Source organism: Taurulus bubalis (assembly GCF_910589615.1).
Source record: "Taurulus bubalis genome assembly, chromosome: 14".
Classification (NCBI taxonomy): domain Eukaryota; kingdom Metazoa; phylum Chordata; class Actinopteri; order Perciformes; family Cottidae; genus Taurulus; species Taurulus bubalis.
In genome coordinates this window covers 26,376,457-26,400,174 of record NC_136602.1, presented here as the reverse complement: position 1 = coordinate 26,400,174, position 23,718 = coordinate 26,376,457, and the positions used below count along the sequence as shown (strand labels likewise).

Here is a 23,718-nt window from a genome sequence, read left to right as displayed (position 1 = left end):
TTCAAAGACTGGCTCCTCTGCTTTGTAAAAAAAAAAAAGAAGGCAGATGAAAAGGGAGGAAAAAGAGGCGGACTCTGTGTGTTGGTCTTTCCCGGATCATTCCTGGAGTACGATCGTTATTTTGGCTTAGCGGTTAAATCCTAGTTTGACTGCTAATGATTCCTCAAAGCTCAGCACAGCTTGATAGAATGGAAACTGGGTCTGTGGGTCCTCAAACATATTCAGACACGCTGATGGACTTACAGGGGGCCCAATTTTATAACACTTTGAAGACCAACATTTTCATTACTTTTCTTCTGCTTAGCCTGCCGTTAGAAACGAGGTCAGCACCACAAAATCCTATTTCCTGCATAAATACACCAAACCAATATCTCTCTTTGTTGCCTTGAGCGTTCCAATGTTTACAGAGGCTTTCACAAGTCAAACTCAAGCACTTTCAAATTGCAATATCAGAGTTTTTACAAGCATCAGTGTTATGCTTTTACTGGATGACAGAGACGAAATACTATATGTATATGTGACGATACATTAACATTAAATGACAATAGTCAGCTTGGTTGTGTCAGTTCAGTCATTACATGTTGCAGACATGTTCAATATGACATGTTAAATATAAACGCCTGTCAGACATGTTGAGGACAAACATCCGCAGAAAATGTGTTGGACCAATCTGAGCTCACGATGCAACTATTTAAAGCTGCATTCACTGGACTTCACAGGAAACTAAAAATCACACATTTGGCATAAGGCCCGATACAGTTGATGTGTTAGCACTGTTAGCACATCCAGCAGACACAGAGCCATATTAGCATTTGTGTTTTCTGGCCACCTCATTAACGTACGTCCTCTGTTTGCTCTCCTTTTAGCTCTGGTTTTGGTCACTACAAACTACTGAGGGGATGCATCTGGTTCTTTAGCTGCTAAATGTTGAAAAGCTAGTTGCTAACTTTGTCATTTGCTGCTGAGCAGGTAGTTCACAGTGAGATTATTAGAGCGTTTTGAAAACAGCTGGAAACCATTAACAATTAAGTATGCTTTACCAGCAGACTTGTCACACTGAAGTATGCTCAATCAAAGACTGGCTGCCAGTCTGACGTATCTAGCGGCTCACACATCTCACAAATCGTCAGAGCAAACTTCCAAGCAGGCATTATTTGGATAAACTGGCCACATATTGAGAATCGAAACAGTTACTTTCTCACCTGAAAACAAGGCGGTAACCTCCGGCTGTGAAAAGTGAAACCAAAGCGGAAGGGTCTTAAACAGCCAGCAGGGGGCGACTCCTCTGGTTGGAAAAATAAGTCAGATTGTGTAAAAGTCTATGAGAAAATAGCTCTACTTCTCTCTTGATTTATTCCCTCAGTAAACATTGTAAACATGAGTTTATGGTCTCAATCTGTAGTTTCAAGTCTTCTTCAAAACAGCATGATGTTCATTTCGTAAGTTATGCTCCATTTAGAGTCAAACAGACCATAAAGCAGGGTGCGCTTATGTAGGGCTGGGCGGTATACCGCTTCAACCTACGGTATGTCGGTGAAAAAAACAGGAAGAGACAGACTGTGATATACATTTTTGGCCATACCGTCCAGCCCTATGCTTATGGTCCATTTAGAGTGAAATAGCAAGGAATGCTTTAGGGCGTGGTCAACACCGCTACCAGAGCCATATAATCCAAATATGATCACTTTCCTTTCACTGGTTGCAAAAATGTCTGACTCCAGACTTCAAAACGGTAGTCCACAAACCAATGGGTGTCACGACAACTACATCCACTTCTTATAGACAGTCTATAATTAAAATATATTAAAACTTAAAGATTCTCCACTATTGTGCAGTCTGAAGATGGACTGGGAGGCAGCTGAGTGTTGTTTGTCCAGTCAGCTCAAACTCTCATTATTCTTGCTAATGTAATAATCATTCGGGCAAATCCACATATTATGCAGTTGGAATGCACTAACATGCTCAATTTAACGTCATATGTAGTATGAATAGTTTGTTCGTATGCGATTCCTAACACCAGCCAGAGAGCTAAAAGATGCTTTGCAGTGTAGTAATACGACAAGCAACTTCTGTCACACAGCACATATTGACCTGTTGTTCTGTTTACAAAGAAATAGATCAGTGCAACTTTAATCAAGTTGTTTTCAAATTGATTCAAAAACTGGTTTCGGCGGTTCAGAACAAATCGTTTTCACGTTCGCTGCAGTTTTGCGAGTTTGAAAATCAGAGCCAGCGACTTGTTAATTCGACCAAGCAGATGCAGGAGGGGTTCATGCTGGGCCCTGTTTCTCGTACCTGGCTAAACAAAGTCAAGCAAATGTCCTAATCTCCAGCTTAAATGAGCGAGATGATTGACATCAGGCTGTCTGGGTTTCTTCACGGCTGATCCGCGCTGAAACGTCTCGTTCATTCTAGCCAGACGTCAGTTATCTGATAAATGCGCCGCTCCTCTTCAGAAGGATAATAATGGAGCACTGACACCACCATGTTCTAACAGTACAATGGACAATAAACTCAGAGGAACCTCTTTTTATTTCTCTGATGAGAAGCAGGAGATGATCATGAAGTCATATGAGGAAGTCAATACCGTAGTCATTCACAGCAAACGCGTTGTGAATATTCCAACGTTTTTGCAACATTGTTGCCTTGAACGCAACTTTAACTCCGCCCCCTCTGAGAAACATAAGCGTCGCAAATATATCAGACAAGTTAAATGCGTCAGTGTTGAGAAAATGTATCGGCTAATTTGAAGTGCTTCATCACCCAAATCAATCAGATTATATTTACGAATACATATATACTTATGAGGATATATGTACTGTATGCACGTATGAATCATGTACTATATATGTGTATATGAGTTTGAATATGTGTATGGGCGGATCAGTATGTATGTATTATTCATAATCAGAAATTCAATCAATTGAAGCAGTGAAAATAAATTGTGTGTGATTCTCTGTATTCTCATCACGATCACCTTAATCATGTTCTACAATAATGATATGTATGGTGTACAAATAACACTGTCATATAATTATGATGCTTTCAACACATCCATAAGTTTCTTAAGAGCTAAATAAACTTAAGAACAGCGGCATGCAGCGGTGACAGTCTGTGTCTGAGACGATCAGCTGCGTCTGTGGTGATCAATGTCCTCAAGAAGCTCTCTAAATAAATTATTTCTTGTCGGCAAAATCTATATCACCGCATACAGGAAGTCATGATGATGTAAAGGATGGATCCTGGAGATCTGAAAGAACTCTCTCCCTATAAAACTAATAAAACTACTATCGCTCCTTCATCAATGAGGAAGAAGCTGCCTTTTTAGTCCGTGAGAGTGTCCAGCTTATCCAGTGAAGTTCAGTTAGCCTGCCCGGGAGCAGGTTTAAATGTTTGGATGTGTTGCTATGGTGATTTATCTAAGCTTGCTTCCAGAAACCGAGATAGCCTGACCTACGTCATCTTATCCTGACAATTAGCCGCTAACTCAGTAAGCCAGGTACGAGAAACAGGGCCCTGACGTCTGATTGAAGGAGCGAGATGTCAATAATCCATTGTTAAAATGGCATCTGTGTCGGCCGAGTGCCTGCAGAGCGTCTCCAGACTGCATTCAAGACGGCGGGCCGAGGCAGCACATTCCCTCTTGTTGTCTTTATAGCTTACGTGTGTCCTTTATAACTGGACTGTGGCCAGGCTGCGTACTTATAAGCAGGGTTCATACACATTCTGACCAATGGATTTTCATGACTTTTCCATGACTTTAAACCAAATTTCCATGACCAAACATTTCGTGAAATCTGGGTGTAAACAGTAAAAAGTGAGTAAATGTAGTATTTAAACTAACAATGAGAATACAAAGCATACAGTAAACCTTAAATGACACAAATGAATGAGACAATAGTTTGATTAAAAGAATCAACATTTATATAGATGCCTGTATGTATGCCTGCTTATATTAAAAAAATAAACTGAATTGAATTGAATATGAATATAACACATTTCCATGACTTTTCCAAAAGTTTTGAGATTTAATTTTTTTCAAGGACTTTTCCAGACCTGGAAATAACCATTTTAAACTACGATGACTTTTCCAGGTTTTCCATGACCGTATGAACCCTGTATAAGTGTGTACCGTAAAAGTCTAGTTACAAGCCGCTCCTACCTGCGGTCAGTGTCCCGCTGCAGGGAGCGAGGAGCAGCACTAGCTAGCGCTGCTCCCCGCTCCCGCTGCTAGCTCTCTGCTTCTGCTGCTACCGGCCGCTGCTGCTGCTGCTGCTGCTGCTGCTGCTGCTGCTGCTGCTGCTGCTGCTGCTGCCCGCGTCCCCTCTGCCCAAGTCGGGTGTCAAGCCGGGGCTGGTCCCGCTACCTTCGGTGGTTGTCGGGGAGCTAGCGGAGAGCTAGCGGAAGTTAGCGGGGAACTAGCATGAGCGCCAGCTGGCTACAGCGGTTAGCAAACAGGGACACTGACCGAAGGTAGTAGCGGCATGTAACTAGACTTTTACGTTAATATGAGTCTGTGTATCTACGGGAGTGTCATTCGACTCAAAATCACACCCTCCGGATCTGTTGAGACGCTCTGAGGATAAAACTAACATTAAGAGGACGGGTGAATCTTTGGCCCAGCGTACAGAGCGAGCGTCTGACACACAGCGACGATCAGCTGGTTCGAGTTCAGCGTCGGTTTAATCAAGCACAACCCTTTTGACAACACGATATTATTACAGATTGAAAAAAGTAATATTAAACCAGCTTTGTTGACAGGTTTGATCGGATACTAGGTCCTGATGCAAGTCACACGCCACTAGACGCTGCTTCAATTCTTCCTTTTTCCCGTGCAGCCGTGTCATCAACAACTCAATGTCAGAATGTTTGCTGGGAGCCAAACAAAGCGGTGGGGTGACATCGCTTCAGCAGATGGTACATCGTTCTGCTCGGCGACGAACTGCTTCGGCACATGCTGTTTTTTGTTTTTTTTTGCTGCCACCATCTGCAGGTTTCCTTCTGGCACGGGGAACATTTTGCGACACAAACTTCCAGTTATGCCTTTATTTAGGTTGGCTGAGCATACATGCGGTTACACAGCTGCGTGTACAATAAAAAATAAATCAAATGATATGTAAAATAATGCAGGGGCTGCTTCAAAGCAGCTACAGGCAGGTACGGGTGCCATTAGTGAGAATACTCGAAGTTTAAATACGATTTTTACATGGATTTACAAATTACTCCACCAGCCCCATTATTACCAGTAAAAGCAGTCTGTAAATCAGAGCTTTTTAGACAAAATGAATACAAATGGTTATTATATCTGCACGCAGTAATGAGTGTTGCAATTATCTGAACCGAGGAGCTGAATGTAAAAGTGGAGGCAGCAGAGGAAAGTCGCTTCAACGAGCATGACCGCTCTTTTATTTTTGCATTAAACACCAATTTTAAGTTAATAGGAGTGTGTTGCATTACATTAAAGGATAGTTTCATTTCGCCACGGGTTATTTAATGGACTCAGCCACACGGTATAACACAGCATCATCCCTTGCTGAGTTCAGTAATCAACCCCTGCCAGCATCGTTGCACTTTTTTGGTCCTTTTTCCTCACAAAACACCAAAACCCTTCATCAGGTGGTCTTTATTTCTCCTCTTTAATAGCTAAAAGGCTGATTCTCTTAAAATCGGAAATTGGAAATCCAAACATCCTCCCATCATCCTCCCAGCTAACGATGGGACAAATAATTCAGTTTACTTGGGCGCTGGTGGGAGGCCTGGGAGCAATCCATCTGCATCTACTGCGTGCGCTGCAGTTTGAAACCCGTCAAAGTTTCCCTTTCATCTCTCCCTCGGCCTCCTCCTGATCAAGAGGGAGGTGTAGAACACTTGGACTTTCGAGTTAGCGACTTGAATTTCAACACAAGGTGTGTTTATATTATTAAAATTATTAAGATTATAATAAATAATAAATTGGTGTTAAAAAAACAACCCACTTCATTCACTCATTCACTGAACCAACAAATGCAACACATGTTATAGTATAGAAACACTATTCTAGAACCTTTCTGACAGCTTTGGAAAAAATGTAATAACTTAATTTTGGTCCAAAAATAATTCCTCAATATCTTTTTATTTGCTTTGACCAATTATGCTTCATGATGTATGGGTTATGCTTCGCGACGCCCGTTCTAGAGCGAACAACATCAATGACTTGTAGTTCCGGTGATTACATCGCCGGCAAAGGTTAAACAAAGAGCTGTTGGTGTGTAATCACCCTCGGACTAAAAGGGCAGCAGCAGCTACATAATCGGTCCAAAGCTGATCACAGGAGATTCTGAATTAATGATGAACAGGTTTCTTTCAGGGAGCTGGAGATCTATTGGACTTTCCCTGCAGAGTGGAGCTGCTCTGGGTGGAGACTTGTGAGGAAGAGCGGGTAGTATCCTGACTTGGCAGCTCTGACTGCAGCTGTGCATTCATCCCTAAACGCTAACCGGTGAGCTGGTTCCTCTGCTGCTGGCTGCTGCCCAGGTTTCCTTTACTGCCAAATCAGTAAACCAGAGGCTCAGTCTTTTATCCATCGATTTTACTATCATCTCACGGGTCTTTTTTTTTTTTTTTACCTGCAAAAACCCAATTTCAGAACAGCTACTCTCACTTTGAGTTCTCATTGTTGGGAGATTTTTTTTTTTTAAAGAACAAAAACACGTGTTGAAGTCCTATTTAGTTTTACAGAATTTGAGAGTTTTACAGAGTTTCAGACACTGCAACAAATCTGAGTGGAAGAAAGCAAAATCGATGAATCCTCAAATGTAATGCTCTGCACAGAGAGGCGTCTATTTTGGGGAAAGTGTATGTGAGTTTTAAAGCTTATTTTTCACTGCAAGTTGAGCACACACCCCATCTTTTTAGGCCGGGACGTCTCGATGAAATCAATACAGAGTGTTCATCACAGCAAATAGCAACATAAATATATATTGTATAATGAAAGGGTTCAAAAGGAAGAATGAAAATAAAGAATACCACATTTTTATGAATATATAGTCGATTCTTTTAAAAGAAATAGTAGTGTTTGTTGTCAAAAATGTCCTCGCTGGAAGAATAGTTCTGCCAAACCTGATCTCAGGCTTGTGTCAAGGTCGTGTCAAGATCAAGGCCCACAGTAATCCAGTCCACATCTGAGAGCGCAGACAGCGCTCTAAGAACCCACGGAGCTCAGCCTGTGATCAGGTGTGTCATCAAAAGCAAACTCTGCAGCTTCCCCACAGGGGCCGAATAGGAGAAGGAGAAATAGTAATGGCTGGTGACTGTGAAAGCACGCAGTGGGATTTTCTGGGGATTATTTTCTTTTTCTGGTCCACAAGAACCCCTCTCTCTCTACGGGGGCGAAAAATTCCTCGGGTCCCCACATTCTGCCCCCTTTTTCCATCGTCTGTGAAGCGTCTACGCCGTGTAAATCAGAGGATAACAGTCTCAGTCCATTGGTTTTCTGGTGCAAAGCGAACCCTTTCCTTATTGGAGATCAATAGATTTCCACATGTTAAGCACTGACTGGGGATATCATACGTGACTCCAGCATTCGGAGTGATGGAGTTCTCTCCAAGCAGCAGCAGGCTCTTCAGCCCTGTGTGTCAAGTCTCAATTCAGTATTATTTTAAATCATAATCTACTTCCATTCCTGCTACTTCCTATTGGCGTGTTATACACAAACATGTTTTAGGTTAAACGTGTTGAAAGTTGTGTATCACAATATGTTGATGTATGATTTAATGACGATATGACTCCATTGGAAGGAGATATTGGCCATATTGAGCTATTGCCCATCCCTACCTGAGAGGAGCTCTCTCCTCAGCCTCTTTGCTTCACAGGTGAACCTGTGAGGCCTTTGGTCCGCACTGTGCATCCACTGGGTGTGTAGAGTCGGACCCACCGGTGGACGCGCTACAAAAGCGATCCCGTCTCATTGTCAGTATGGATATCTTCACCGCAGGGCGGACGCTGCACCGAGATAACAAATAATTCATCTTGAATTCGTCTTGCAAAATAATTTCTGCAGCAGCTTTGTGGCAGCGCGGGTCCTGACAAATTACAGCGCCGGCAGCTCAGTGAGTAAACGTGTGCTATTTACAAGTAAACAAAAAGAAAGACTGGGGGTGAAAAATGCAGCGCTGTCTGCGAGTGCCGGGGCCGCGGCCCGGGTAATCAACTCTGACTCGCCTCCCCCCGCAAGCAAATAGGTGAGGGGAGAGTCGTGTGTGTACACACAAAGAGACTCTTAATGATGGAGTGCATACAAATCCATTATGGATGTTCTCGTTTCCTGCCTCCTGCCCCGAAGAAAGAGCCGTCATTGTGTTGTTGGCGCGAGTGTTTCGGGTGGCTGGTCCGGGTGTGATTTTAATCAAGCGTATTTTTATCTGTGTGTTATTAATATGCATGGCGGAAGGGAGGGAAGAAATGAGCTGGGAGAGAATGAATGAATTGAATTACAGCGGCCGGGATGGGCTATGAAACTGTGATGCAATAGAGCATGATGTGTGCGCGGGTTGAATCCTTTATGGGTTTATGGGGGAAAAATTAAAGAGATGTGTGTGTGTGTGTGTGTGTGTGTGTGTGTGTGTGTGTGTGTGTGTGTGTGTGTGTGTGTGTGTGTGTGTGTGTGTGTGTGCATGTATATAAACCTGCAGATATCACGTTACAGCGTTTCTTTCCAACAGTAGAAAGAGCTGTGGATTGTTTTATATATCTTACATTCATCTTGTACAACAATGTCGTTTTGTGCACAAACCAAAATATTCCTGTTTGAACTCCAGCGGTGTTGTAAGCCTAGATCACAAAGCAAAGATTCAGGCAAAAGCTGGTTTATGTCCAGTCACTTTTACCATAACTGCTTGTATTATGTGCTGCATCCAAAAAAATCGTTCAACAATGTGGGAAGTACATTTATTTGCTTTCTTATAGGGATTTATCTAACGGCTATTCATTTGATTTGTCTACTCAACGACTCACATATGGATTAATCTATAAATGTACACTGGCCCTTATTAATTACCCAATTAATATATCAATTAATTTAGCTAAAATAAATATAAAAAACTCGACTCAGTTGAATTCAGTCACTGTACGTCACAGACCTATTTCCCTGAACCGAAGTACTCGACTTAAACCTTAAAATGGCGATGACGTGGATTTAGTTCAGTAATATGCAGTTATGATCATTTCATGGATTTTTGCATCAGAGTAGGTCAGTAACTATTTACAGATTTTTACTTTGCTTAGCCTGAAATGGTTTAAGCCATTTCTTTCACGGCCGTTGAAGTAAACAGAAAATATAATGACAACGTTAGAAGACGCAATGTGTAACGCTACCTTATGAGTTACTTTTAGCTCGGCGCAATGAGGAAACAGTTAGAAAATCATTTTAAGTGACTACTGCGAACAGAAAGACGTTCCCCGAGGGGCTTATCTCAATATATCTCGCTACGGTGGGGACAAAAAGGAAACAGGACACAATGCTGTCTTGTTGCTGTTGTCGTCTCGACAGTGCGCTTTTAATTTTTTCGCACAACAGTCGTGATGCTGTGATAAACCATTCCCAATTTGCAGAGTTTAAAAAGCGCCATATTGTTGGGTTTCTCTATAAAATACACTCATACTCTAAGGGCGAGGGTATCGCTTTGACCCATCGCAGCCACTTCTTTTGAATTAGTCGTTTTAGCCCAATTTTCTAGCCAGGATTAACATGAAAAGAACAATATTAATCTCATGTCTGCATATGAATTACAGAGCTGGAGTCAAGACATGTTAGCTTAGCTTAGCATTAAGAAATGGCAGCAGGCGAAACAGCTAACCTTGCGGCAATTTAAGGGGTACATACACAGAATTACTAAAAACATATATATTTTGGTTTGAATGGCATTATAGGGTGGAACTATTTCTTGGCAAACAACAACAGCCGTAGAAGTTGCTACAAGTACAGCGTGGAGAAGCTGTTGTTCATCAGGAAATAGTTTCAACAAGTAAGTTGTAAAATTCTATCTTATCATTTTCTAGTCATCTAGCTAAGAAGGATACATTGTGTAAAGACGGCTTTAGAGATGTAGTTTTTCAACAAGATGGAACAGTATAATCTCAAGGAAGTCAGCATTTATCAACAGTTGTATTAGACTGTTCGCTGTGCCTTGGTATGCCTAATAAACTGGCACCTGAGTGTACATCCCGGAGTTCACAGACGATCTATGTGTTCGCAAAGATGACTGCAAAGGGTTCCACCACTTCAGGTGTGTTTACGCAAATGTAGTAGACTAACCTCAAACCATACAGGTAGCACATGAAGATAACCAAGCAAAACTAAACGGTTTGACATTGAAACCAAATCAAAGGAAAACCATGGAGTAGTCACTAATGACTTTTAAGAGGTTGTGAGTGGGTTGTCTGATCTCAGCAGAGATGTGATTGCACCAATAATGGAAAATCCAAGGTTCGTTTTCCCCTGACACCATTTCACTGTTATAAAGAAGAAGAAAAAAATCTTCTTCTAATGTGGCACACCTTAAATCCTGGATAACATCCAATAATAAATTAGTTCAAATAGTAGATTGATTCACCAACTCAAAAGAGACCACAAACCATCATTGCGAGGACCAAATCCATAATCAATGCCATGACAACAAATACTCCATACTTAATCTCATCAGTTATTTCTGGAAGATTGCACTTTAAAACACATGACAGAACCTACTTCCTGTAACAAGCTGTAAGTTGAGAAAACTGAGAACACAGTTGTATCCTTCGTCCAGGTTGGCAAACCCTTCACAAGCACCGATAACAAAATGTGTCCATTTCATTTTGACAGAGAAGTTCCAATAAATATCAGATTATTTTTTAACATAAACTAGTGCAGCGCCCGTAAAACAAAAAAGAAGGGCTTGTTCGGAACGGGCCGATTGCTTGGCCTCGAGAGCCGTTCATCCAAACGACTTCACACTCGACACCGCTCTGCTTTGGTGTGAAGTCGATCGGGTGAACGGTTGTCGAGAAAATGACTAATAAATATGGCAATGGTCTTGCATTTGTATTGTGACTTTTCTAGTCTTCAGACCCCTCAAAGCGCTTTTTACTAAATCTCATCATTCACACACATCGATACACTGATGGCAGGGTCGACCGTGCAAGATGCCACTTGCCCATCAGGACTAAATTTCACATTCACGCCCATTCATACACCGATGGCAATTTGGGGTTCAGTGTCTTGCCCAAGGACACTGAAGACGTTCGGGTTGGAGGATCTTCCGATTGGAAGACGACCTGCTCCACCATTGCGTCAAAGCCGCCCACTTAGATCTCCAGTTGGTCAGTGAATTTGGATTTCTCTCTCAATGAACTACACAGTGTAGGAAATGTGCTACTAAGAAAAGTGTCCGGTAGTTTTGTAGAGCTTGCATGGGACACTGCACTTCCTTAGGTCCTCAGCCACACACTGAGGACACACTCATTGCTCATAGGGGTTTGAGGAAATCGAATGGTTGAATGGTTGTCGGACAGACAGACAGACAGACAGACAGACAGACAGACAGACAGACAAAGACTCCTTCCATTTTACTATGATGGAACACGCAGTGGCTAAAGGGGGCAAAATGGCGATTTGATAAGAGAGTAGAGAGAATAGAGAGGGTGTGTGGTCAAACTGCAAATTCAGGAGAAAAAAAATGCAGGAAATAAGCAGAGAGCCGGTGCATAACGCCTTTTTACGTTCACACTAGCCCTTAAACGCCTTCCACCTTTCCGTCACCTTCCTCTCTCCCCATCCTTATCCCCCCGCCGACCCCACCATGGACAATTTCTCTTGGCGGGGTTCGTCTCCCTTCTGCTTTGCTTTCCTGACATTACAACCCCACCCCTTCCCCACCGAAACCTCGATTCGTCCACTACACTATGTAATTATGATAATTGCTCATAGGGGTTTTAGGAAATTGAATTTCCCATTTCGCTCTGGTTCCTTTATCCCCCTCCCTCCTATCGCCCCATGATTCTCTGCAGGCCTGGAGTCTGCCGCTTGGACACTTAATCAAACATATACTTAATGTTTGCATGTGTGTCTTTGGAGCAAAGAGGAATATCTGAAAGGAATATGCCAATATGAGAGCGGAAAATGTCAACCCAATGAATCTGTCAAAGAAATGAAAACATAGTGTTCAAGATTCGGAGCCTTCTGATTAAAATATGCAAAATGTGTTTTGTTGCATTTGAGAACAGCTGGGTTTCTACAACTAACAATATGAAGCGCCATATCAGAGCTAATAATGATAATAATACATCTACACAACTAGACCCAGGATGGCACCATTCGAGAAAGGTGTCCCTGAGTCACACTTGAGCGCGGGGCATTTGTCTAAGTACCTGCTCCCTAATATAGTCGCTGTGACTGCTGTGAAGCTCCGGGGCCGGGGGAGTTCAATTATTCAAAAAAGGTCTGAGGAAAAGTGTTGCCTGGCTGACAGGCTGATGCGGCTGAATCAAACAGCTCTGCCATGCTGCCGTCAGCTGAAAAAGCCTCCATCCCCAGAGTCAGCTTTTCAGGAACGAAGAGGAGGGGGAAGCGCTGCTTAAATCTCCTGATTGCTTGTTACTGAGCCATATTTGAATGGGTTCGCTCCTTTTAAAAGTGAACCCGAGATGGACATCGTTGGAGTCAAAATAATGTACTTGACATATCGATATAGATTTTTGCTCTTCCATCAACCATCTATAAATCTACAAAGGAGTTTCAAGAGTAGTTTTACAGGATGACTCGGGTCTTATTTTGTAGCTTTGGCTGTAAGTAATTGGTGAGATCTGAAACCAGAAACATGAGCGGTCAGACCATCAGATTGCAAAGACTATATATCAGAAGTGGACGTAGTTGTCAAAACGTCACCCAAAGGCAGCGACCTGTCAATCGCAAGGTAGCCCCGCCCTAAAGCATACCCTTTATGGTCTATTTGATTCTAAATGGAGGATAACTTACTAAATGAACTTCATGCTGTATTGAAGAAAACTTCAAACTAGCTTGAAACTAACTCAAGTTTACAATGTGTATTGTTTAATGTACACAACGAGACCCAGGATGGCCCCATTCGAGAAAGGTGTCCCTGAGTCACACTTGAAAAATCAAATCAAGTGAGAAGTAGAGTCATTTTCTCATAGACTTCTATACAACCAGAGAGAGTCGTCCCTGATGGCCATTAGAGAGAATGCAAGTTGAGGGCACTTCCGCATTGGCTTTACTTTTCAGAACGGGAGAAAGACCAGGGGTGTCAAAGTCATTTTCACCCTGGGCCACATCAGTATCGTGGTTTCCCTCAAAAAGCTGCTTGTAGCTGTAACACTGTATAAACTACTCCCTAAAATATATTGGTTAAATAACTGTCTTTGCATTTGAGTATTGTTTATTCAAGTGTAAAACTATTGTACATGCATTTATATGAATGCAAATGTCTCTGTTATTACAACATACAGCAGGGCACACCTGCTCACATTCCTTTATGTGGTCTGGGGCACACCTGCTCACATACCTTTATGTGGTCTGGGGCACACCTGCTCACATACCTTTATGTGGTCTGGGGCACACCTGCTCACATACCTTTATGTGGTCTGGGGCACACCTGCTCACATACCTTTATGTAGTCTGGGGCACACCTGCTCACATACCTTTATGTGGTCTGGGGCACACCTGCTCACATACCTTTATGTGGTCTGGGGCACACCTGTTCACTTGAGTTTGACGCCTATAGCGTAGACTAACACTGCGTCCATGACGCGTCGAAAAGTGTCGCAAGAGGGGAACCTCGAGTAAACCTAGAATGTAAGGCCACTGACCAAGCGTTGGTATTTGATGAGGTTGGGAGCGAGAACGTGGTCAATGAAGTATTTGTCCATCGGACAAGACAAACAGGAGGGTGCCAGGTATGTGATTGGCCGTCTGCTTGTTTGGAGCAAAGCAGCAGAGATTAGAGTGACCTGCAATCAATTCTGCTATTCCGAAAGAGAAATAGAATGAGTCCAATGACTTTTAAAAGTGTATTGCTATTTTCCAATTAAATGGCTATTACGAAAACAGACAGTTGATGTTAACTTTGCTCATCTGCGGGTTTATTTTAAATCCTGTCGAAGGCCTCATTTGAACTAATTTTAAAATGATCCGCACGAGATTTAAGATGCTTTCTTTTCCATCCACATCCAAATCTGATTGCAGTCTGTCTGTGTTTTTCTGGGCTACATGTAAATCAGGGTCAGACCTCCTCCAGGCGAGAACGAGGCGGTAATGTACCTGAAGCGGTTTGGTAAGTGCCTTGTTGCTTTAATGAAGCGAGGACAAACAGCTGATTTCAGACTTTAAGCTGCTGTTATCACAGAGGAGACAGACCGTGGACGTGGTATGGAAATCAAACGGTGAGTGGATGTGTCCACAGACTGCTTAATAGCATAAACTACGGGAGATAACATACCAATGCATTTACACCTTATCAACATCTGGCTAGAATGCGTCTCAAATCTCCAGTTCCTCCAGTTTTAGATCGAATTGCTATCTGATTCGCCCAAGATGCATGAAGTGACTGGGAGTGAATAAATGCTCATATTTCTTGCCACGCGTAACTTCCTTTAAAGCAAGGATTGGTAATATTGAGAAACCAGCAAGCGTATGCAAGATTAAAACACATTATCCATCTTAAAACTAAAGCTCAGTTGTGCCAAGTCTTTCACAATGAAAGTAGCTATGTTGCTGAAACTGAAGAGAGAGTCAGCAAGTTGGCAAACACCGACAGCCCAACCCTTCAGCTCTCCCTCCGAAGCCACAACCCCAAAATTGTGAATGTAAAAAAACAAACAGGAAATTAGCTTGGTTGCTATGCTATCACTACTGGTAGGAATCATACCCCAAACTACGAGAATAAGAACCACATTGTAATGAACCAAAACTATGAAATAAAGGCCACATACAAATTTGCATCCCACTTTACCTTACTTAAACTGAAGCAAGCGTGTCCATTATCAGCATCGGAGAGCTACATGTTTGTGGCTGTAATGCCGAAGTAAAATCGAAGATTTCCAAAATTTCCAGAATGTCCAACCATTACAATTTTATTATTCTATGTATAAATTGGGTTTTACTGTCCAATGATGGTTATTAAGGCTGTTTAACACGCTTGACTGCACTCAAGAGAATACATCTTTTGAAGAAACGAGAAGTACCTTTTGGGGATTTTCCAATTCAAAGGCGATATCAAGAATAAGCAGCATGTCTGAAGTGAAGGAGCTCCCGCGTGATGGCAGCTCACTACGCCTTCAGGGCAAAAATGCTAAATCACTTTGAGAAACCAACAGGAAGCAGGGTGTGTTGAAGGGGCAATCAGGGTATAATTGCATGGGCTGCATTAAATGAGCAGTCTTGCATTTTCTGACACTCTATTGACTGCTAGGACGCGACTCAGCCGGAACGTGTCGCTTGCATAATGAACCATGCCAAACTGTGCGGCAGCAGAGAGCACACCCTTTAACTCTTTATGCTAAACCTTTCCACCTGAGAGAAGGGGAATGCAGGGAGGCTTGTTAAACATTTGCTCCGTACCAATGTTTTGTTTTGGGGGGCTCAATACTCTGTGGGAGTTTGTTGCCCGCTCTTGGAGAAAAACAGCCTGTGCAGCCAATTTGATGTAATCAACAACCCGGAGTCAGAAATGAGGCTGATTTTGTCCGAGCGGGGGCTCCTCATTTGTTAACTGGGCAACCACAGATCCAAACGGCCTTGCCTTTTCCCCTACAGTAGCTAATAGAACATATAATACATATATATACACAGAACAACACAACAGTCCTTGAGAAATCTTGGGGACTTTTTTTTTTCTTCTGTTCATTCTCCCCAAAAAAGTCCAGCGCGCATGCAGTACCTGTTTAGGCAACAACACTATTTTGGGGTTAAAATAAGTATGCTTTTATAATGTCATGAACAGGACATTAACATGAACTGCGGCCTTCTAGGTGTTTGTTTGACCCGACCTTCTCCCTACGTGGATTTATATCACGTATTTCATTACGTCACCTGACTTCCTTCAAGGCATTATATGGGTAATATACACATTACCTTTCGTAGGTATCTGTACGAACAGTGATGTCAACAGCCTGTTTAGAATTATGAAATGAGTTTGAATATTGATTCAAAATGCTTCTTTTCCATGGTTAAATGAACATGGATTCAACCCACCAAAGGCTGTGCTCATGTCTCATGTAAATCCACATTACGTGGATTATTAGTAACATGATTCGACGGTAGTTTACCGTAGTTTTACGAAATTAGGGTTAACACATCTCCGTGTTACTAACACATTCACTTCCAAGTATAGGCAGTTCAAATCTAATATTTCAAGACAGCCATTGGATGATAAAACTAATGCTTATAATGTTGCAGAAATACAAATGTAAGTACCAAGCCTGCGAGCGTATAATGTATAGAATGAAACACTACAAATGTATCTTAATACAGCACATTACTCACCTACATGAGTAATTACTTGCTGTAATCATTAATGAGCAGGGGAAACAGACGGTGGGTTTTGTGTAGTCATGCTTTGAGGATACTGCCAGTGTAGAGACCCATAACTCCTACCGTGCACTTATTGAGCCTGAGAAAAGGATTGATAATTAAGAATAATCATTGCAAAGAGTTAACAGTAAAACAATATTTCAGCTGCAAAACCGTCAACTCAGTAATATATCTTCTTGAAATGATCTTCGCGTTTCTAAAATGGAGCTGCCACCCACTATAAGCCCAGTTACTGCCATCAGTCTAAAGTCTGCAGACAGTTTCTGCGGGTTATTACTGCCGTATGACAGCCTATTATCTCTCTACGACAGGCCATTACCTGCACAGAGGAGCTGGGTAATGAAATAGGCAGGAGGACAGAGAGAGGACAGTGTGCCATCAACAAATCAAACAGATGCTCTTTACGCTGAGCCGCCGGCATGGAATCCAACACTGTGTTAGAGTGGCTGTCAGAGTGGACTCAGCCACAGAGCACTGGGCCCACAACACTGACCATCTCTGCCCAAGTGGTGCATTCAGGAACGCTACCAGGGGAAGGGCGACTAGTGTCAGCATGTGATTCTAATTAAAGCTGGATTTTTTTTCAGCCTGGACAAAAGAAAATGGACTTTGCTGCACCTTGATTGATTGGACTTGGATTTGTCTGTAACTTTGGCTAAGCGTGGCGGACTGAGCACCAACCCAGACTGTTGGTGTTAAAACCCTTTAGAACGGGGGTCAAACTAATGTTCACCCTGGGCCACATCCGCATTATGGTCGCCCTCAAAGGGACGGTCGTTACTGAAACACTGTATAAACTACCCCCTAACATTTTGTTAAATAACTGTTATTGTACATGCATTTATATAAATGTAAACATATAAAGTACCGGTTTGTCTTCACTTTCCCATCTTCTTTAAATGTTCTTCCCTCTGCATCCATCTTTCTCTTCTTGGACATATTGGGATTGTTTGCTGATCTTTTTCAATTAAATCACTTGTCTTTAGTTAAACGCTGATATAAAAACGCTGCTTTCTCGCGGTAGGATGCCGTTCATTCGCGGGTCACAAAATCGACATGCATTGTGGGAGATGTAGTCTATGGTCACTGTACACTGTAAAGTACATAGACTTTGATTTGAAGACGATCATACGCCTTTCAAGCTGACGCGGAACACATAACATGACGTGGAGGGCTGGATTCGGGCCTTGAGTTCAAACTCAAGGCCCGAATCCAGCCCTCCACGTCATTTGTTGGCTCTAAAGCCTACGCTTTAGAGCCAACAAGTTTAATCGATTAATCAAGAAATAGACAGAACATTATTCTCCAACTATTGTGATAATCGCTTCACGTTGGTTTTTAGGGTATCGTGATGGGCATTTTTTCTTAATAGGACAAATTATTGAAAAAAAAGTCAGATCAATCAACAGCGAAAATGAACCCTCATATTTACATCGTCTCTCCTGATGGACCAGACTTCTAGAAGGCGTCCAATGCACGTTTTCGGTCTTCAGCCTTCGTCCAAACAAACCTAACGAAAACAAAACAAAACAAAAGCTGCAGCGCTCAAATAAAGTGCATCCAACACACGGGATGTAGATGCGCCTTTGGTTTACCCTGCAATCTGAGCAAATAGATGTTAGACGCAATTGCTTTCTAAAGGAGTAGAAATATCCTTTTCAAATCATCATGTTACAACGCAACAGCATATCATTTGTAACCCATAAGCAGTAAATTGCTCAGGTACTCGTTTTTACCATTAGGTGCTAATTTATATAAAATGATTTGAATTGTGAACATGTCATTATTGGAACAAATCAAAGTCATTTCAGACTTGCTGCCAGCTGTCTCTGAATAGCAGTAATCAGAGTGAGCAATCAGAAATCAGAGAAGCATTATTTTGTGTTTCTGCATCCACAAGGCTGAGAGGATTGTTTTGTCGCTTCTGCCGCTCGTCTTTCTTCATTATCTGGTCGTCTAGGGCGCGGAGTATCAGAGGACGGCTGCGGAGTCTCTCTACTATGAGGGACAACTGGCCATTAACAGTGGAGTGAAAACAGATACCCGTATATGTGCGTGACCCAACAGAAACACTCTGTTAGACAAAGACTTGAATTACATGGAGGTATCGATATACGAGCAGGATACTGGCATATCATCTGGCCTGTTGGCCAACTCAGATTTAAAGACGAGAGCTAGTCGATGTGTTTGCATCAGTATCTATATATCATTATATATATATATTTATATACACATATTTATCTATATATAGATATATATCAATATAAAGAGAGAGAGAGAGAGAGAGAGAGAGAGAGAGAGAGAGAAATAAATATTATAAAAAAAGGCCAGTATTCCTATCAACCCTCGACAATCTCACCCTCGTATAGACATATACACACACCCTGGAGCCAACAAAATAATCACACACACACACACACACACACACACACACACACACACACACACACACACACACACACACACAATCCTCCTGATTAATTCTGTCCTGGCACGCCAATCAATAGAAAACTGAACAGCAATGGTGCTGAGATAAGGATTTGAAGAGTAGCAGCTCTGCCACAGCCTCCATCCATCTCTTCTCTACTTCTGTCAGTCAGTAGCCTTCTCCCTTCTGCTCTTCCTGACACTCATTTAGGCCCTTCACTCAACCAAGTGTCCATGCAGTTTCACCGCCTTCACTACCAGAATATATCGATTCAACAACGGTCCCTCCGGTGAAACAAGCGTCCTAAGGGTTGTTTAGCAAGTCTCCAGTGGGCTCACCGTGAACATGAAGAAGCGTTGAATTTTAATGTTTGGATTCCTTTGAAATGGTTCCATATGGGGATAGCCAACCAGTGACCTTTCCTGAGCAGCATTATGGTTAAAGCATGGTACTAACACAGTCAGGTGCCGGGGTAAATAGACCCTTTTACCCGATTGAAGGTTCTCAAATACCCATCTCTATTATCTCCCCACACTGCAACAATAAATACATCTTTGGGACAAAATCCTGGTCCGTAGGGTGAGCAGGGATGACTATTTATGAGGGCATTTAGTCAAGTCTAACTCAACCCCAACAGAATGCAGAGCCTTGTTACTCACATGAAGCTCTTGGTCAGCGGTGAAGTGCTGAGAACTGAACAAGATGGACAATAACACTGAAGAAGAAGGTTTCACGTGTCTGGTTACCTCCTCAAACAGCTCCAGGCTGTAGGTGTTGTCATCGTCCGCGAAGAAAACCACCCCGGCGTCCCGCTTGCTCCGGTGCTGCCGGAGCCACGTGAGAGCCACGTTCCTCTGTTCGGTGGCGCGTGGCATCCCGGTGCGCTTGAACCTGCGGGGCGTGAACACGTGCAGGTGCGTGTACGGCACGCCGCACCGGGCCAAAAAGCGCGCCACCAGCTCCGTGCGCGTCGTCGAGTCCTCCACCACGATCCAGTGGAACCGGGGCACCTGGCGGAAGGCGTGCGCCAGACGGGTCAGCTCCGCTTTCTGCACGGGTCGGGTGTAAGTCGGAGTGATGGCGTAGATGACCGGTAGAGCGGTCTGGTTTTTGGGCCCCGGCGCGCCGGCGCGGGCCGCCCGCTGCCCCCGGCCGATCTTACCGGTTCCCGGAGCCCGGATCGCCCTTTTACTGTCGATTTCGATCATGATGATGATTATGAGGGCCCAGGGCAGCAGGATGAAGAAGCGGCTGAAAAACACTGATTTCATGGCGAGGTTAACCCATAAGAACCCACGGTGGCACAGGTCCTTTAAATGTTCTGGGAAGTTTATCCTTGATTTTAACTCGTGAAGTCCCTAAGTGACACCTACTGAACGTCTCGGTGGGTCATGTGACAGGTCATGTGATGGTGTGTTCCCAAAATCACATTTCCAAGATGTCTGCCAGCTTCGGACAGAATTAGCTAAACTTAAAAAAGCTTGTTTTTCGTTGCCATTTAAGCATTCTAATGCTGACACAACATATGCTTTATATTATTGAACCTGCTGTGAACACAATTCTAAAACAAACTGATATACAATAAATCAGATATAAATTGTTGCGACTTTAACCTAAATATATCACGACAAACCTGATGTGACATATACGTCACAATACAAACAATAATTATAATCTGCTCAGTTAATTTGTCTGATTCAATTATATTTAGCTAATATATTTTATATTAATTCAAAACATATTAAAACAAATGTAAAAAAATATAATTTTATATTAATTAAATTATTAATTACAAAAGTGACTTAACGCCCAATGTGACATGCATGTAACATTTTAAATCTTTGACACTATTTTGAAAACAATGTCAGAAACGTGCTCAGTGTGTTCTATTTAATCTGTTTTATGTCATCATTCTCCTTAAAGGAGCAATGGGTCCCGGTTCCTCTGGGCTAAAGTTCCCGCGTGCGCTCTCTCTTCACTCACTCCATCACAACCGGAGAGGCACCGACCGACGGACCGCAACTCCAACCCTTCCCTCCTTCATCATAACCAAACAACACAAACAGACACCTTTAGTCCATTTCAAACTATGTGGAACCGAAAACCCTTCCGCTGCGCCCCCGGCCCCCCATTCCCCACCCCCTGTCCCGGCGGGACCGTCTCCCCGGAGTCCCCCCTCCACCTTCCTCCACTTCTTCCCCTCTCTCCTCTCGGATGGGACTTGAGCGCTTCTTCTTCTTCTTCTTCTTCTTCTTCTTCTTCCTCTTCGTCGTCCTACTCCTCCTCCAGCACACTCCGTTAAATTCCCATGTCCTGCCCGTGCTTCCTGCGCGTGTTTCCGGGGGAGAAAAACGAGCCGGTGCGGTCCTCCCTGCAGCGGGCGGTGCGAACCCACCGATGTGCGCCGCCGAGGAGCATCACTTGGCGAGCACGGAGCGCTGCTCTTGAGCGCGAGGATAATAAGGCAGGAGGGGAGGAGCAGGTGCACGGCAGAGGAGGGGAGGCGGGATGGAGGAGAGAGAACCTGGGGGAGAGAGAGAGAGAGAGAGCATGCGCAAGAGGACAAGAGGAGAGGGAGAGGAGGGGTGGGACGGGAGAGGAGCGCTTGTTATGTTGTGTGCATGAGTGTCCGCCGAGAATAAACCCAGTTGATAGAGAGACATAGACACACAGAGAGAGAGAAAGAAAGAGAGAGGCATGCCTCATGCTCTGTTTGTCCAGCATACATTATTCGGCTAAACATAAAGTAGGACTTGATATGAGGACTCGGGGGACATGAGACCCCCCAGGGGTCTTTGGGAGAGTCCAGGACTCGCAATGCTGATAACAAGAGAAACGTTTCATTCCAGGACTCCACCGATTGCAAACACAGTCTTCACTCTCGCCTCCTGTGTTTTACCTCAAGGGAAGTTTATTCCAAACTCGAGACAATAAGTGAAAACCAACATATTTGTATACATTTTGTTTTGTCTAGGAACAAAATTGATAAGAAATGGGGGATAATATATGAGGTCCACAGGGCAGTATTTACATTTTTAAGAAAGTAAACTGCCAAGTTGAGAGTTGATTCAATTTATTAGCAAAAAAACGCCAAACATATTGATTCCAGTTTCTTTTTTGATTGTGATGATGTATTACTTCTCTTGGCCTCGTGTGATATATTAAACAAGTCTTGGAATGGTGTTCATAAAACATATAAATAAAAAACCAACGTCCCCTCGGGCTTCAGTAGGATGTGATGGCCATTTGTTACCAGACCAAGCGGGTAATCGAATGCAGCGCTAATTCATTATTAATGGAAACAATTGTCAAAAGGCTGATCTAAAGAGATTCATCTGAAGTGGGGCTGCAATTAACAATCTATAATATTGAATACTAAACCTAAAGGCGACCAGGACACCCAGGGCTGTCATAATTTAATTATAATTTGAGCTGAAAAACAATAATCATTCATTTAAATTGGTATGTATGTATGGAAAAGTATTTAAAAAAATGTATATCTTGCGTAACCGTGAATTCAGAAAAATGCAAAGACAATTCCGCCTCCTGCCTCTCAAAAGTGAAGATTTTCTGTTGAGCTCTTTATATGACAATAAAAAGTAATATCTTTGGGTTTTGAGTTGTTTGTACTTGAAGGCTTCACCTTGGGCTCCGGGAACGCACAACGGGCATTTTTAACTATTTTCTGACCGACCAAATAACTGGCATTTCTGGGTTTTATGAGGACGCGGGGACATCCGGGAAGATTTCTACAGAGTCCAACAAAAGAGGGGAAAGTGACATTTGTTACTCTGCATGTTGCGTAACCCAAGAGGGCCAGACAATATCGACAGCATCTTGGGGACGAAAATCGGTGTTTCAAATTAAACGACAAACAGCGGACTCCATCCTTCCTCCCTCCCCTTGTGTCGTTACCACCCATCTGACTATACAAGGCCGTATTTATCAGCAGCCGACTTCTCCAACGGGATTCATCCGATCAGATCTGGATCAAAGGGGGATCAGCGGTCGATTGCGGATCCATCTAGGGGTCCTCAAAACAGATAAGAGCTTTCCTGGCTGACTGTCGTTCTGTAGGCTTCACCCGAGAAGCTAATTATCGATGAGTAATTATGTACGCAACATGGATCAAGAGATCTGTCTGTAGGGGAGGAGAAGAGAAATCACTGAGCCGCACTAATAGAGTCGCTTCACACCAAACTAATTGCAGGCAAACAAGCTGGTAATTTCACAGGATGAAAGCACCTTTGATTGCTTGGATTAGGTAGCGGGCGTAGGGAAGCTGATGTGTTTACGGAGGGCGGTGTGGAGACCGGCGGTACTTTTAAGCGCCATGTTTGGCACCTCGAGACCCGGCGGGTATTACGTTGTCCTAAAACAAAATGACTTTTGGAGGGTTAATCAATCTCGCGCTCAACGATTTGGGTGAAATCACAAGTAATGGGCTTACTCAATGATAAATCACTTTTAAGGGACTGATGTGATGATAGCAAATGGTTTACCAGGCTCTATTCCAATATTAGATTGCCATGCTTTATCAACCTTGATTGTGTGTTCTTCCATCTGTTCACATGCTATTTGGAAATTAGGATGAGTCATCAAGCTAAATTAAATTTTTAATGCGATAATTTTGATTGAAATTGCTACTGATAGTAGCTAACACAGGGGGAAGGACAGTGTTTTTATTTTATGTAGGACATCAAAAAAACAAGATGATTCATCAAATGGA

The 23,718-nt window shown here is 42.9% G+C and overlaps 1 protein-coding gene across 1 annotated transcript in view; it reads right to left on the bottom strand.

The window, feature by feature from the left end:
• Nucleotides 1-20,260, bottom strand: part of b3gat2 (beta-1,3-glucuronyltransferase 2 (glucuronosyltransferase S)) — a gene marked incomplete at both ends in the record, with an annotated part of 44,440 nt that extends 24,180 nt beyond the window's left edge. The window contains one exon of the mRNA XM_079230235.1: nucleotides 19,736-20,260. Coding sequence (XP_079086361.1) covers nucleotides 19,736-20,260 — 525 coding nt within the window. The remainder of the gene's footprint in view (nucleotides 1-19,735) is intronic.
• Nucleotides 20,261-23,718: the final 3,458 nt, after the last annotated feature.